General features: G+C 39.5%; 1 protein-coding gene and 1 pseudogene across 3 annotated transcripts in view; both read right to left on the bottom strand.

The window, feature by feature from the left end:
• Positions 1–6,722: 6,722 nt before the first annotated feature.
• Positions 6,723–11,520, bottom strand: LOC147033056 (huntingtin-interacting protein 1-like; annotated as a pseudogene).
• Positions 11,521–11,660: 140 nt separating this feature from the next.
• LOC147033055 (uncharacterized) overlaps positions 11,661–17,500 on the bottom strand; it is a 48,865-nt gene continuing 43,025 nt past the window's right edge. For all 3 annotated transcript variants that reach the window (XM_085871168.1, XM_085871169.1, XM_085871171.1), the window contains exons 10-11: positions 17,013–17,123; positions 11,661–14,289 (exon numbers count right to left, since the gene is read on the bottom strand). In XM_085871168.1, coding sequence (XP_085727294.1) covers positions 13,398–14,289; positions 17,013–17,123 — 1,003 coding nt within the window. In that variant the 3' untranslated portion in view covers positions 11,661–13,397. The remainder of the gene's footprint in view (positions 14,290–17,012; positions 17,124–17,500) is intronic.

Raw genomic sequence — 17,500 nt, 5'->3', positions numbered from 1 at the left:
TCATCAAGAAAATTTGAGTTTAAGCAAAGTTTTGCTGTATAAATATGTTGAATACAATGTACTGTGATGTTTGTAATCATGAATATAAATGTTATAAATAACACCTTCAAACCAACAAACACACATTCAATCTTTTCCGACAAATATCTCCATTTGAACAAGAAACAAAACATTGTGATAGATGTAATATTGATATTTTTTTTAAAAAATTTCCAGGAAGCACCTATAGGCCAGCGGTAAACCTAAATAAAGGGCTATATTTTCGGAGTTTAATCAACTGGCTTGACACAAAGCTACAGCAGGTCTCGTATGAAAGATGGTGATCTCAGTAACACATTTAGCCCTGTTGTCCTCATATTTTGGTGTGCGGTCCATGAAATATTCACATTTGAAGGATACACCCGTCTGAACATTTGGACCATTGAATATAACAAGTGGTGTCATCGCTTCTAAGGATATTGAGAAGTCCTTGTTTGTCCACGACCTGGGGAAAAGACAGATGGAAGAGTACATCACAGAATCTCTTTGCACTGGGGGCAGAGAAGCATGTACCAGCCAATCCCAAAATCCAAACTCAAAACGTTTTCGATTTCCAAAAAGAAAACAAAAATCCTGATTTTGGGTCAGAAAGCATTGGTTGCAATCAACCCGGAAATGGTTTTCCGCTCTGCTTTGCTATTAACTCAAGTCCGCCCTGACCTGAACATGAAGGACGTCCTGAGCTATCCCAGTACGTCTGTTCCGACATCTATCTTTCATGAAGATGGAGCTCCAGGGAAGAACACCAAAGCAGAACTAGGGCATATTCTCAAGGGCCAAGTCGATGAAGAGCACAAAAACACTGCCGGTGATAACCAACATTGCAGCGTGTACATCAGGGATGCGATGGCTGAACTCCATATCCTGGGTGGAAATGGTGGTACGTTTGGTAACTTGGCGCAGTGTTACCTAAACCAGTTGCTTCATTGCATCAAAACACACCACACCCTCATCGACGTCTTCGACCAATATGATGATGTCAATTCTGTGAAGACAGACGAAAGAACGAGACGCCTTGCTGTTGCTGGTGGATTCCGAAGCTACCAAGTCATTGCTGGATGCCCATTACCACAATGGATGAAATTAATGGCTCTATCATCAAACAAATCCATGTTGACACACTTCATCTGTAGTCACATCACACAACATGCACCAGCAGCAAAAGAACTTTCAGATCACCAAGAAAAGCGGATCTATTTGGCTGGTGGCTTATCTGATGGTTCGCTTACAGCATGCCTTTCATCTGCAGGAATGTATCATGGACAGTCAACTCGCATCAATGCAGGAAGAGGCAGATTCTCGGATATTTCTTCATGTGAAGCATGCCGATGATGAATTCAGACGTAACAATATGCGTGGGTCCATTACAATCAAATCAGCAGACACTGATGTGCTTGTCTTAGCAGTCCACTACTGTCCACAGCTGCGGTACACTGCCGAAATAAGGATAGAGAAAGAAACATCAGCAGGATGCAAGCTTATCCCAGTCCATCAGATATGTTACAGCTTGCTTCCAGAAATGTGTACCCGGCTTCCTGCGTTTCATGCCCTGACAGGATGCGACTCTGTATCAGCATTCTTCGGCTATGGTAAAAAGAAAGCATGGAAAGCTATGAAGACACTGCATCTTCAGAATAATGGTCCACACCTCGAAGTCCTTGCCACTGACGATCTTCAGGAGGCAGTTGCTGCTTCAAGACATTTAGTCAGTGCCATGTATGATTCTCAAGGGAAATATATGGATGCACACACAAATTTGAATGATCTGCGGGAGAAACTCACAGCGACCAAAGATGTCACAGTGCATAAGTTGCCTCTGTCCGAACCAACTTTTCTCGAACATGTGAAGAGATCCGTTCACCAAACCCGAGTATGGATGAATGCCCACCTGGCAAATCCAGAAATTCCCACACTAGATGGTCGTGGATGGTACAGAGGAGAAGGTGTGCTGCATCCCACATTGTTTGATGGATCCACATCAGCGGAGATGTTAGATGGTCTTGTTTGTTCATGCCGTGGTGGTGAACCATGTACCAACAGCTGCAGCTGCTCACAAGACAGTTCGCCTTGCACTAACGAGTGCATGTGTGCCACCAGTGACAGGCAGTGTGGCAACGAACGGTCACATGGTGACCAAAATGACACGGACAGTGATGGTTGAACATATCGAGGAGACTCGCTCAAAATATATGTTTTAGTTCATTTCTCGTAGAACAATGTGTATTGATGTAACATATAGTTATCACATCACTTGTGCAAACTTCAGTCACTATATTGTATAATTTGTTAGTAGAAATTTGTTTCAAAATATTCTCATTATATTGATATGTTAAACTGAACACATATAAAATAAAGAAAAAAATATGACAATTGGCATATGTTTGTTTCTGTAGTTGATGATTTTCGAAGTTTGCGGTCCGGAAATTACGTCTTTTTTCTATTAAAAGCACTCAAATGTACATATATTTATCTAGAAGTATTCCATTAAGTAACTAGTAGTATTCCCTTGTTCATTCTGCACATTTCAATACCAATCATATAAAAATAGGGCGCATTGCTTTGTAGTTATGGCTAATTCACTGATTTTCGGAAATGGTCAAAATTTTCAAATGGGGGTATCCTTCAGGTGTGAATATTTCATGGGTCGCACACCAAAAAAATGAGGACAACAGGGCAAAATGAGTTACTGAGATCCCCATCTTTCATATGAGACCTCTTGTAGCTTTGTGTCAAGCCGGTTAATTAAGTACCAAAAAATCTGACCTATACCGCTGGCCTACTACAATCAGGAAAACACAAGAAGAATGAAGAAAGGGAAGGGGCCACTGAATTCTCTATTGAAAACACTGATGGGGCATTTCAGGACATATAAAAATAAGATTGTTTCACTTTGAAGACCCTGGACCATCTTCAATCATTGAAGCTGTTGCTATGGTTAAACAAAGTATTGAAACTGTAATTAAAAACACATTAAGTGAAATGAAAACTTAAAAGTTATATATAGGAGTAAAATTGAATATGGTAAAGAGAAGGTGATGAAACGACTCCCTATATGAGGACAAACCCTCACTTTATCACATCATTTCAACATTTTGTAAGATGTGATGTTTATGATGAACTCCAGAGACAAGAACAAGATGTTAATAACACTGTCGTAGGTGGTGGATTTGCTCTTACAAAAATAATCTATTTATACATACGCATCTTAAAATCAGATCCTCTTAAAGCTTCTTCTTATATTGATTTACCAAAAGAGATAAAACTTAAGAAAGTGGTTGTTAATATTCAAAACAAAGATAATAAATGTTTTCTATGGTCTGTTCTTGCTCACTTACATCCTCCACAATGGAAACCAGAAAGGTTGAACATTATAAGAAATATGAGAATACGCTAAATGTTAAAGATTTAAAGTTTCCAATGTCATTGAGAGATATTCCTAAATTTGAGAAATTGAGGAAACTATCTGTTAATGTATATGGATTAACGGATACAAAAAAGTTCAGATATTAAAAATCTCAAATAACGATAAAAATGATGAAACACACATTGACCTTCTGTGTTATAGTTCGGGGAAAAATTCACATTATGTTTATATCAAAAATTTATCAAGACTAATCACCTCACAAGTATTCAACAGAACAAATATAACATATTCCTTGAAAAGTATCCTTGAAAAGATAGATCCTGTTTCTCCAAATCCAAATAAATTATACACAAATAAGTATCAAAAACATACTCCTTGTGGTTTCTGTTATAATATCAAATCATCTGTTAGTGATAAATACAACAAGTTAGAAATTTATAGAGGAGAAGATGCTTCAGAGGAGTTTGTAAGATCATTGGAAAAGACTGTATAAGATGAAGAGAAATAATGGTTAAAACCTATGAACTGAACATTGGAGATACATGAACAATGCCATTTACAAAGGAAAAGAAAAAGGAATTTAGGAAAAACAGTATCCGTCATATTTGTGAGGAGAAAATTGAGGGAGGGGTCAGAGTTAGGGATCATTGTCATCTTACTGGTAAATATACAAGTCCAGCTCATTCCCATTGTTATCTTAATTACAAGCCCCCAAACTTTATTCCTGTCTTTCTTCACAACAACGCTCACTATGACACACATATATTTATAACTGAACTTTCAAAGACATCTGGATATATTTCTGCCATTCCTAACACAGATCAAAAATACATCTCAATCACAAAAACAATTTCTACATCCCTCCTAACGCATATCAGATTTCTTGTCACATTCAAGTTAATGGCAAGTCCATGATCTAACATCATGATCTTAGCATCAAATATTACAAACTTACTGAATCTTAAATCACATATCTCAAATAAAGAAGAGATTGATCTCTTATCACAAAAGGGAATATATCAGTATGACTTTGTGGATTCATTTGAGAAGTTTAAAGAAACACAACTTCCTTCAAGGGAAAGTTTCTACAGCAAGTTAAATAAAACTCATATTTCTGATAGAGATTATACACAAACTAAAAAGGTTTGGGAAAGTTTAATATAAAGAATCTTGGAGAATATTATGATTTATATCTTAAAACTGATGTATTGTTATTGGCTGATGTGTTTGAAACTTTTAGAACAGTCTGTCATAATCAAACTTCTTCTGGATTAGACCCCGCTCACTATTACACAGCCCTGGGTTTGGCTTGGAGTGCTATGTTAAAAATGACAAAACAGAATTTGGAATTAATCAGTGATATAGATATGCTGTTAATGAGAGAGAAGGCCAAAAGAGAAGGAATATCTCAAGTATGTTCCATGAGATATGCTAAAGCAAATAACAAATATCTAACTGATTATAATAAGAATGAGGACAACTCTTACCTGATGTATTATAATGCTAACAATTTTTATGGGTGGGCTATGTCTCAATCTTTACCTTATGGAAAACGTAAATGGGTTAAAAAAAAACATCATGAAAAAGTTTTACAAGACATTGTTGTCTCTTCTCAAAAAGAATTGGAAGAAGCTGAAGTTGGATATTATTTTGAGGTTGATTTAAAATATCCAGAAGAACTTCATAACAAACATAAAGACCTACCTTATGCCCCTGATAAAGAAAGTCCAAGAAAAGAATAGTTAAGTGATTACCAACAGTCATTTAATGTAAAAGGTAAATCTACAGAAATACTACTTGCTGCATTAAATGATAAATAAAGTTATGTTTTGCATCAAAAGAACTTGAGGCAATATTTATCTGCTGGGTTGAGAGTTAGGAAAATTCATAGGATTTTAAAATTCTAACAAAGTCATTGGTTAAAGAAGTAGATTGATTTTAATACAAAAAGGAGAACAGAAGCAAAAACCGATTTTAAGAAAGACATAAAATTAATGAATTTTGCTGTATTTGGAAAGACGATGGAAAATGTTAGGAATAGGCAAAATATAAGACATGCTACATCTTGGAAACAGGCTTCAAAGTAAATTAATAGACCAAGCTTTAAGCGAGCGGAGGTGTTTTCAGAAAAATTTTGTGCTATTCATTTTAAAAAAGAGAGTTTTGAAATGGATAAACTTATTTGTATGGGAACATCAATTCTTGACTTGTCAAAGTTGTTGATGTATGACTATGAGTATACTAATTTAAAACCAAAGTGTAAGGATAATGTACGATTGTTATATATGGGTACAGATAGTTGTATTTTTTTTGAAATTAAGACAAGTGATGTATATGAGGAAATGATTGATAATATTGATATACATGATACAAGTAATTATATATCAGGTGATGTGTTGTTTTCATCAAAGAATAAAAAGGTTATTGGTAAGTTTGAAGATGAATTGGGTGGGAAGGTCATGAGTAAATTTCTGCGATTGAGATCAAAATCTTATGCTTATAAGTATATTGATAATAACAATAATGAAGGGTGTGATAAGAAGCTAAAGGGAATAAAGAAAAATTTCATCAAGGAAACAATAAACTTTAAACATTATTACAACTGTTTAACCTTAAAAACGGAAGAGTATAGAAAAATGCATACAATAAGAAATTATAAACATCAATTATATACAAAAGAGATAAATAAAAAGTGTAACGAGCTTTTGATGAAAAAATATATATTTTAGAGAATGGAATCAATGGTCTCCCTTATGGTTATAAATATAAGTGTTAAGGTATTTAGGTGTTAAGACATTGGGTTGGGGATTTTAACAGGCTACTGGTGTCTTTTTTTGCCGATTTATAAATGATAGAACCAAGCAATAACCAAACCAAAGAGTGGAGATGTAATCAGCCTTGGTATGTAAATAGGAAAGATAATGAGTGTGAGAAATATCAAATAAGTCTTATTGAAGACATAATTGGGGTAAAAGTACATAAAACAAATAAGCGGATAAAATTAATGACAAATAAGTTGGAGGATGTAAAGAAAAAAATTAATATCCTTGAATGGACTGAAAACTTTGATGGTTACCAATTGAACAATGGAAAAACAATTTACTGCAATCTCAAAATGATTTGTGCTCAGGAGGTGGTCAGTCAAGTGCATTTAGAGAGCATATATATATATATATATATATATATATATATATATATATATATATATATATATATATATATATATATATATATATATATATATATATATATTTTAAAGAAATTTCAGAAATGTTTTGTTATTGAACTCTGTACCCTCATCATTCCACAATTTTTTTGGTTTTCTCTTGCTTTTATTAAATGTTATTACACATATGTGTGATCCTCAATTAGGTAGTGGGGAGACACCATACAAACAAGATTTTGGGGCACTTCAGGTTGTGGTGCCAGCAGTCCAAAAACAATTCACCAAACTTATGACTTCTTCACCCCCCCCCCACCAACTCCCTTCAACTATTCTGTCCTTGACAGCCAAACAGCTCCTTTGCAGCACATCCCACCTAGAAGGGTCTTTGCACCATCCAAGCTCTCTCGGCCTCTCCTGGGTCCCTGCCGTTCGTTGCCCAACCAGATCTCCCATCTGCCGGGTCCTCATTTCCAGACATCATCGGCTGCCAAGGACTGTTTCCTCAGGGGGGCCACAGTCACCGCTCCTTCAGAGCTTGATCCATTCCTGCAGACCCACATATCTTCCCCACTCACACAATCCAACATGTCATTCCCTCCGCCACTGTCATTCAATTCTCAAACATTGTGATGCAAAAATGGTGATTGTTTTCCTACACTGCCATGGCCTGCATACATGTTATTATTCACATTCATTCTCCAAAAACAACTCAATTCTTAACACATAAGAAACATCAACACCACAAGACAATAATGGTTTCCAAACCGATCCCTTTACTGACCATTGAGTCACTCTCGCCCACTCCCATACCAATTACCTATGTCCAATTTCTAAGCAAAATTGAACCATTGGTACAGTAAGCATGAAGGCACCTTACCATAAGTACAGATCACTGGAGGTTGGTCGGGTCCAAGAGTGTTATCCACCCCTTCTAGTTTTCTCTGCAGCCTTCCAATCCACCTCTGTGGATTTGTTGCTTTCAAACTCCCTGGATTCCATACTTTATTTTTTTTTCTAAATTTGCCTATTATGCCAAAATCTTGTAGATAACCTGGCTTATGTTTGGGTGCAGTGGTAGACTTCAAGCACAACCTCGATGAAGAGATGCCAGAGAACCAGATCAGCCACAGAAACTGTCTACAAGCCTTCTTGTGAGAGGCAACAGGATTGATGCCTACATCCTCCTCCAGGATCTGGTAGATCCAGATTTCTCTCATCCTGTGTCTTGTTAGTTAATAGTTTCAGCAATAGCTGAAGTTCTTCCACACTCTGCTGTGACTGTTTGTCAAGTTCCAACATTCTTCCCACCAATGTCTTTTCAAGCTCTGCCAAGTCTTTCTGCAGTTGCTCTCGCTCACTATCCACCACCATCATCTGACCTTGGGCTGTTATACTCGTCTGCTCAGCTGCCTGCAATGACAGTTGGAGAGTGTTGAGAAGTGTTTTGGGCTCGTGCGGCCATTGCTTTCACTTCTCTGCTCAAATTCCCTGCATCTCAATGTGCTGCCGTACTTGGCTATATGCCTGCTCAGAGGCCTGCTCCTGTTCATTCTGTTGGCATTTACCCTGTTCCCTTTCCTTTCGAATTTTACTCAGAAGCTTTGACACTTCTGTACTCTTTTGCAATAGCCCAGCATGTGTCTTGCCCAGGTCTGTATGTTTCTCTTTCCCCTTCCCATACAACTGTTCACTTGCCTGCACCTTCTTCTCAGCTTCAGTGAGCCCTTGCTATGCTTGTTCAGCTTACTGCAAGCGCAGCCCATCCAATTCAGCTTGCAGGGCTGGGGTATCAGCCTGCACATGCTCCCGACAGCTGTGATCACGATCCAATTCGGCTTCGAGCTCACCCACTCTTTACCGAAGACTTTTCCCCACGTTCTGGGCTTCACTCTTGAAGGACTGCAGTTCAGTACACAATGCCCTGATCTCCTGGCATAAGCTCTCTATCAGGAGATATTTTTCATTCGGTCCTTTTGTAATGCTGAGTTCTGGAATCAGCAAAGGCTGTGGTTCTGATTCTGGTTCAAGTTCTGGCTCTTCCTCACCTGGAAACACCACGACTGGACTCACATGCTAAGCCAGCATAGACGTCCTCATGTCTGCCCCCTGCTCCATATTACACCACAATTGCATCACTGGTGCACACTCTTGCACCTCTGTGGGATGAGAGAGGAGGAGACTTGGCTCTGGTATGACATGGGTGAGAGGTGCCAGACGACTGTCCAGTCTGTGTCATGGAGATAGAACACAATAGATCCAAAGATGCAAAAACTGCTTCAAATGGGCTGAGCTCAGAGTCCATATTGGCAAACAGCTCCACTATCAGCTGAAAACCGGTATTACTGTCATTCTCTCCTGCAGTATCAAGCTCTTTGTCCATCATTGCCAAGCCAGGCAGAAAAACCGGCCGTTTAATGTTGAAGTCAATTATTTTTATGGCAGATGGCCACAAGTTGACCTTAATTGTCATGAAGATGGTTCCACATGCAAATAAGTTCATTTAGTCGATTATCTTGAAGTGAAGAATCCTGCAGAACATTGGAGTGTCCATTGAGCAAGAGCTTATGGAGCAAATTGCAGAACTTCCAGTGGAGAACAGAGTTTCTGAAAAGGAAGAGTGCCTGCAACATTCCAGAAGGTGTTGGGACCTTGTTCTCGGTGGGTGCCCTCAACTTAAATGCGGGCATGTTTCTCTTCAAAGCCTTCACTTGACTCACCCTGGCTTGATTCAAGATTAGCCTCCCATTCAACCAACAGGAAGCCACAGCTGCTACAACTCTCTGCCTCAACACATTTTTCTTGGGATTGTTTGAATATTGGCTCAACAAAACAAACTTCAAGACTTCCCTTCCTGTAAGTGCCAAGTTCAGGAAGCAATGCTTCAGGAATATCACTTTCCTCATCCAACAACTTCGCAACTTCAATGTCATTCTTCTTCACAGCATCCAATGTGTCATTCCCTACTGCACAATCATTGAAAAACATTTCTGTAGATCCAATCCCTACCACAGCTGTAGCATCTGCATTACAAAAGCAAGAAGCAGCAAACTCATCATAACCTTCTGCCTTGGCATCACTTCCACAAGGTTCATAAACAGTGAGCAATTGACCTTCACAATAATTATCCAGATCTGAACTCTGGGATTTGTGTTCTAAATTCCTTTCAAAAAACATCACTTTCCCACTTGTTCATTTGACAAGCATCCTGATTTTCCTCTTGAGGTCCATCTGTGACTGTTAAACTGCCTTGCACTTTTTCTAATCGGGCAATTCTCTCTCCACAGTTTACATCAGCAAGCTCACTTTTAGTTGTTTCAAGGTCAGGCACTTGTTCGGTACTTGGAATCTCAATGCTACTGTTGCTCTCTTCTACTACATGTCCTGTAAATGGTTCAAGCATTGGCTCTGCCAAATCTGCTCAACCCTTTTCAGTAACATCCCCAATGCCAGAGTGCAGCAAGTCCAGTTTAACTTCACCATTTGTACAAGTCAATCAGCCCAAGCATAGTCACAAGAGAACCATGAACATCACCTTTGAGAAAAACAAAAACTTTTGGTTCTACCACCTCTCCCTTGGTGGTATTGTCTCAAGTGTTCAGCCACTCCTGCAACATCTCATCCCTCCTTTCCCCAGTCAATTGTGGCCCCCACAAGCCTCCATCAACTAAAATCCGCTTTTGTTCTGTTACACAGTTTTCCAACTTTTCCACCATCTCAGCCAAACCACCACCCTGGCACTTACAAAATCCCAATTCTTCTTCCTGCTGTTGCATTCTGGCATCCACACATGTGCGATAGCCCTCCCAGCCCTTATTTATTTTGTCAATTCTTTGATTTGTTGTCCCACTTTTTTCCCCCCATTTTGACAGTCTGGATTTTGTGGACACCAAATGTCATGGCCCCAATGGATTTAAAAATCCAACCCTGATGCCAAGTGTCATGGTGAGGGGGGCGGGGGGGTCTCAAAAAATCCAGCTCTGACATCAGTTGTCCGAGGCAACTGGTTAGTAAATATTCCGCTCCTGATCAACATTTGTTAATGGGATGTTAGGGATGATCAACAAATATTCCACTCCTCTCTTTCCTTCTCTGCTCCTCCCTCTGTTTGCTGCACATTGTTGTCTGCCTGTCGTTCCATCTGCACTCAGGATTGGTGTATGTCAGACGTTCTTCTGGACCAATGCGGAGCACACATTTCCACAAGCCCTGGTAAACTGATCAAGCAAGAAATAACGCGCTGAGTATTAAGGTGGGATCACTCAAGCGGAGCGTCCCACAAGCACACTGGGTTGCGCGGTCAACCGACCACACCAGGTATTGAGAGGCCGTTAATTCTCATCTGCTCTCCTTTCTTCTGGCTGGCTAATCTTCATCGGGTCCGTGTGTGTGTGTGTGTGTGTGTGTGTGTGTGTGTGTGTGTGTGTGTGTGTGTGTGTGTGTGTGTGTGTGTGTGTGTGTGTATGTGACACCTGTCTAAGCTTAACTGACGATTGTAGAAGATATAACGGGATAAGTCAGCTCTGTGTCTGCTTTTGTATATTGCTTGCCTTTTGTTGCACCGCACAAATTCCTTGCTATCTCTGCTCTACAAAATAATAAACCCCGTTTACTGTGCCACATACCTTTCCTCGCTTGATTGTAAATAAATGCTCTGTATATGGAAATGTTCTCAGCTCGTTTTCGTCTTTTCCTTCATTGATCCAGCATGGTCCATATCCTAGCCGAGCCAGGACGTTATTCCAAAATGATCTGTTTCCTAGCCAGTATGTCCTTGGCAGTTACACTCAGCTGCATCTGATCCAATAAGGTGATCTGGTTTGAGCAATGCGCACGCAAGGCGTGTCCCCGATAATTAGATCAAGTGACCATTTGAGGTAACCGGTTTCTATTAGATGGAGGACCCTAAGTCACATGGTTGAGTTATTGGCGTTCACGGTCGATTAGCGATCCGCCTCGTCATGGAGTTATCTGTGTGCATTGGCCTGCGATTCCAGAGAGTCTGGTGGGAACCCGAGGTAGCTTTCCCACCCCTCGAGTTATCTCGCCCTGACCCCGGGTCTGCAACAATATTATGTCTGATTAAAACATGAGCTTAGTCAACCTGTTTATTTTGATAAACAAAATATAGGTGGCTGCAAATTTTTTGAAACAGCTGCATGTATTGAAAAAACAAAATTTTGAAATACAAAATATATTAGTAAAGTGGGCTGTGGGGGGTTGGGTCCATCACAACTTTCAAAGTGTTCTCCACTCCCTTTCACAAATATCCCAATCAAATATGTTCTTCCTCAAAACCCCTTTATTTGGGGTAAAGCTGACTGGTACTGAGCTATTGCTCTGCTCTTTCGACAACACTCCTCCACTGCTCTCTATTGCCAGCAATCTCTTCACTCTCCATCCACCTCCACCTTTGTGACACCCCTCTTCACAAAATTCTCCTATTTCAACTGCGGTCTACCCCTTTTTCTTCTGTCTTGCTCTTTCAAAACATCCGTTCCAGTCGAAAGACTGTTTTCCTCCATCTGCACTATGTGCCCTCCCCATTTCAGCCAGCTCTTTACTAATCCTCCTGTCAAGCTCATCTGCAGACCGATATCCTCCCTCAGTTCCTCTATCCTACTTCTATCCACTCTCTTCACTCACACAATCATCCTAATCTAGTTGTTTGCACAGAACTGCAGTCTCTGTTTTTGCTGCTATGTCAGTGCTGCTATCTCCACACTATATAGGTATGCCGGCATTACACAAAACCTCAAGACTTTCTTTGAACTTCCGTGATATTTTCCTGTTTGTCATCAAACCTTTCATTTTCCTCCATGCATTCACACCCACTTGTATTCTCCTCCATATCTCTGCCTCTGAAGTAACATCACCGGACACCGTTCCACGTAGGTACACCAATGTACTCTCCTGCCTTATCTCCTTCCTCTCTTACTTGTCTCTGTCTCTGTCTCTGTCTCTGTCTCTGTCTCTGTCTCTGTCTCTGTCTCTGTCTCTGTCTCTGTCTCTGTCTCTGTCTCTGTCTCTGTCTCTGTCTCTGTCTCTGTCTCTGTCTCTGTCTCTGTCTCTGTCTCTGTCTCTGTCTCTGTCTCTCTCTCTCTGTCTCTCTCTCTCTCTCTCTCTCTCTCTCTCTCTCTCTCTCTCTCTCTCTCTCTCTCTCTCTCTCTCTCTCTCTCTTTCTCTCTCTCTCTCTCTCTCTCTCTCTCTCTCTCTCTCTCTGCTATCTGGCCCACATTACCTCCATCTTCCTTTTTTGTCTTCAATCACCGCAATCTTCAGTCGATACTTCTCAAACTCCGACTTCCACTCCTCCAGTTGTTCCTGCATCTCCTGCTACCTCTCTGATACTATCGTCAAAACGACTACATACAGTAGCTTCCTGAGGATATCTTTCATGCTGACCTTCCTACTGACCAGTCCCAACGCCATAATGCAAATAAGTGGGCTGAGTGCAATTCCCTCCCTACCTCAAACCATTCGAAATAGTAACATTGTAATTGTAATTTAGTCCCCAAAAAAGACAAATCATTTACATTCATCTTAAGAAGATAAAATTATATTATAAAATTAATACTACACATGTCAAAAGTACTTTCTCATGCAATAAGACATTTGAAAAACAGCCTTATCAAGTTTGAAAAAAAAAAAAAATCAACATAATGAATGCACTTTCGATTGTAATTCAAATGATTGAAAATAACTGAGATATTTAAACAAACAAACACAGATCATTCTGATGTAATGTCCTGTTGCATATTTTCAGCAACATATTTCAATCATAAACACCTGCTCCATTTTCATGATTCCACCAAAAAGAAAACCTCTCATTTACATGTCATTGTTGTTCAAACAGCTTGCTACAGTTTCTCCAGTACAACGAGATATGATAACTGAGCGTGGAGGGCGACGAGGAATAGCTGGTGCGAGAAAAGGAGAAGCCATCGAGTGTTGTAAAGAATGGGCTAAAGAAGTAGTAGGTAAAGTGGTGGTGATTGTGTGAGACGATAAAGATAAAGGAATATTGTCAGATGATCCAGCAACAGAAAGTGATGGAGAAGGAGGAGATGTCGAGAATGAACACTGGCGAAAAGAAAAGGTAGGAGGTGGTGAAGAAGGTAAAGAATCAGGTGTGAAAGGAGAGGAGGAGGCAGAAGATATGTGAGGAGAAGCCATCAGTTGGGGAGATACCTGAGGAGGTGCAGATATTTTTGAAGAAAGGCAAGATGGGGCTGTTTTAATGATTGGAGATGCAAGAGATGTTTTGACAAAGGAAACAGATGAAGAGGCAGAAGGGAGTTCTGAAGAAAATGTTGGGACAAGTGAAACAGGAATGGGTGTTGGGCAACATGATGAAACTGGACATAAAGAAGCCGGTCTAAGAGAATCGGACTGAGATACGAGTTCTGGTAATGTTTGGGTTGAAGGCTGTGATGAGACATAAGTTGACTCATTTTTTGATGCAGGCTGTAAGGATTCATTGATTAAAACAGGATTTGGTGAAAGAACGGAAATCTGCTTTTCATCTTCTTCAAACGTCATAAGAAAACTAACATTATTTGAAGATGTTTTACTTCCTTGTATTTCAGGGTTAAGAGGAGGGTCAATGTCTGATTGTAAATGTAAATCACAACAGGGTTCTGCATCAGGCTTTGATTCTTCCTGCTCCTGGCATTCCTTCAGCTTTGAGGGATGATGACGGGTTGTGTAGCGGACTGCTGGTCTGATTAAATAAAGTGAGGGGGTGAAGAGAAAAACACATTGACAAAAAGCCATTAGTAAAAAGGAATAAAATGTGTGTGTGTGTGTGTGTGTGTGTCTCCTCCACAACTCCAAAAACATAAAACCTAATAGCCTGAAACTTTGCAAGCATATGAAGGGAACTCCAATGAAGTGCATGAGTGAAAATTGGGTGTTTGGGTTAATTTAAACACCCCTTTTGAAGATAATTAACAGCCTTATTTAATTATATCCTTTATCATGCACATCCTCAGCCACCTCGCTGTTTGGGGTCTCGAGGCATCTCCTGGGTAAACTCACTGGGGTCTGAAGCCCCTACGTTTTTTGGCCTGCTCAACCATGCATTGATTTGGAACAGGCCGCAAAGATTTCTTAATGATAATTTTTTTTTTCACTTTCCTCACGCATATTGTCGAATTCCTGTTCATCATTGCCACAAATCACTGTGTACATCGCTTTTGTAAGTGCTATAGTTTCCAAATTAGGAGCTTGGAGCAATTTCATGCATTATGATTTTCCATGATCTACTCTCATGGAATAATTAAAGTTTATCGAAATATTATTTCGGATTTAAGGATCAGATATCATCACGCCGAAATAAATGTTGCAATCTGGAGTGAAATTTCATAATTAAAAAAAATAACGAGTCTTATAACTAAGCCTTATATACCTATTTACTTTAATTAAGCAAAGCTGTGTTCCCTGCTCCATATATACACAAGAAAATGTGAAATTTCTAAAGCATTAAACTTATCATTTTCAAGTGTTTGGACAATTATATTGAGTGAACAAAAAATTTAGGAATGTACCAAAATTAACCAGCTTCATTGAGCTATATGAAGGAGGCCACCGTCTGGTGAATGACACCTCAGCACCACTCCACCACACACCGTCACAATCTGACCCAGGAAGTTTACCCATTGCTTTTCCTCCTCTCATCAAGGAATGGGGGTCCCCAAGGCTTTGCCCAAATCCTGTTATCCAGTGAGCTGTCCTGCAAAGGGCAGCAGCACAGGAGGTACTCCCACGAAGTGGGATTTCAGTTTTCTTTGCGTTTGTGCGCTTTGAAGAATGAAGTGTTTTACGGTGGCCGGAGTGCAAATCCTGCCACCACCCTCCTAAAAAAAAGGTGGCCCAACAGCAGGAGGATTTCAACAGACACAGTTGGGCACTAGACATGGATTGCTATTGGCTCAGAAGGAGCTCCTCCACTCTTTGACAGGTTTTGGTTTTATTCCTGCTGGGTGTCCATATATATACACCTGCTTCACCTGGAAACCTGGTGGGGGAAGATAGTTTCGTCACCGACAACCTGACCATGAAACAGGTTAGTACAGGTTTAGGTACCTGCAGCAAGTCACAGATCTATTCTGGCCTGACCTGACATTAAGGCACATGAGTAGGGAGGCACACACACTTATGTCCAAAGAAAGGAAATAAAACACTAAAGTCGAACCCAACTATGTTACCCCGAAGAATTAATAATCACACAAAAATGGGGCAGGCAAGTATTTGCGGCTGGCATGTAGCTGGTGGATGTTGCTTTGCAGGCTCATACAATCATAATCAAACAGAAGACCAAGAAGGAACTCGAAGAAGTAAAGAGCAAATATGGAGTCATCAGGAGGAACCTGGATACGATTCAGGTTTCAGCCACTACTCCACCACCCTCAAAAGCCATCCAGGCACAGCCATATGAGCCTTACAGAAAATTTTCTGGAAGAATTCACATCTCTTTAGACATAGATAACGAAAGAGAGAAATCAGGAGTAAAAGTTACTCTGACAATTTTGACTGTTAAAAGAGTAATCTTAGCCACATGGTCACAAGGCCCATACCATTCTTTCACCACAATCTAGTTGTGGGCCCCCTCGCGACTCTTGACATAACAATGCAATTTGGTGTCTGTGTGTTTTTCAGTCTGACCATGATGTATTCGTTCATTACTCATACAATCCCAATTTTCCAAACCAAACTTTCCAGGGGGACCAACAGTCATATGATGGAGGTTGTATCGACTTCATTTGCCCCCCTCCCAGAGGAATTTTTCTGCCTTGGACAAAAGCCATGTGAAGGCCTGTAGATAGCTTATCATGGCATTTCATGGGGAACACTGACTGCAAATAAGTAAAAATTATTATAAACCAAACTATTCAGCAAAATCCGTCGAATGTATTTATAATCATCTCATTAAACAGTGAGTATCATGTTGATTAACTCAAGACTGAAAGAAATTTGGAGGAAACCCAATGTCCTGAAGGGTGTGTGTGTGTGTGTGTGTGTGTGTGTGTGTGTGTGTGTGTGTGTGTGTGTGTGTGTGTGTGTGTGTGTGTGTGTATATATATATATATATATATATATATATATATATATATATATATATATATATATATATATATATATATATATATATATATATATATATATATATATATATATATATATATATATATATATATATATATATATATATATATATATATATATATATATATATATATATATACATATACATATATATATATATATATATACATATATATATATATATATATATATATATATATATATACATATATATATACATATACATATATATATATATATATATATATATACATATATATACAGTATATATACACATTATTTTATAGAAAACCAGAGAACAAATAACAATGGTGTTGAGAAGAGAGGTAAGGTGCAGACCTTCGAGTCGAAAGATGAACCTTGGAAAGGACCTTTTCAAGGACACAACAAGAATCAGCACCGGCAGGACGAAGGAAGACAGCTGGGAAGTACCCGAGTGTTTCACCCAGTCTTCGTATTTTTAAAATGAGGGAATCAGCAATGAATTGGCAGTGAGGACAGAAAGAGAGAGGAAACATTAGAAATATCTCACCTTCCACAGAACAAAATGTGCCTAGCCTGGTAACCGCTAGAAAATCAAATGGCACAAATAAATCAGTGAATATAAAGAAAATTAAAAAAAAGAAAATAAAATCGCTTGTACCGAGTGTATTATGAGGGGGTTAATCCCCGTTTCTCCTCGGAAGGGACGGACCTGGGGCCACCACTCACAATTAACTTCGTGGTATGGTGGGTTGCTTTACAACCACGAACGCCAATCAGTTAACCGCGAGTTCCAGTGTCCACCGTCTAATTTTGATATTTAACTAGAGGTCACGTGCCTTCCT

This window comes from Eptatretus burgeri, chromosome 2, assembly GCF_056783735.1.
Source record: "Eptatretus burgeri isolate ZD-2024b chromosome 2, Ebu_testis_v1, whole genome shotgun sequence".
In the NCBI taxonomy this organism is placed as follows: Eukaryota; Metazoa; Chordata; class Myxini; order Myxiniformes; family Myxinidae; genus Eptatretus; species Eptatretus burgeri.
The sequence above is the reverse complement of the archived record's forward strand: the minus strand, read 5'-3'. Positions and strand labels throughout refer to the sequence as shown.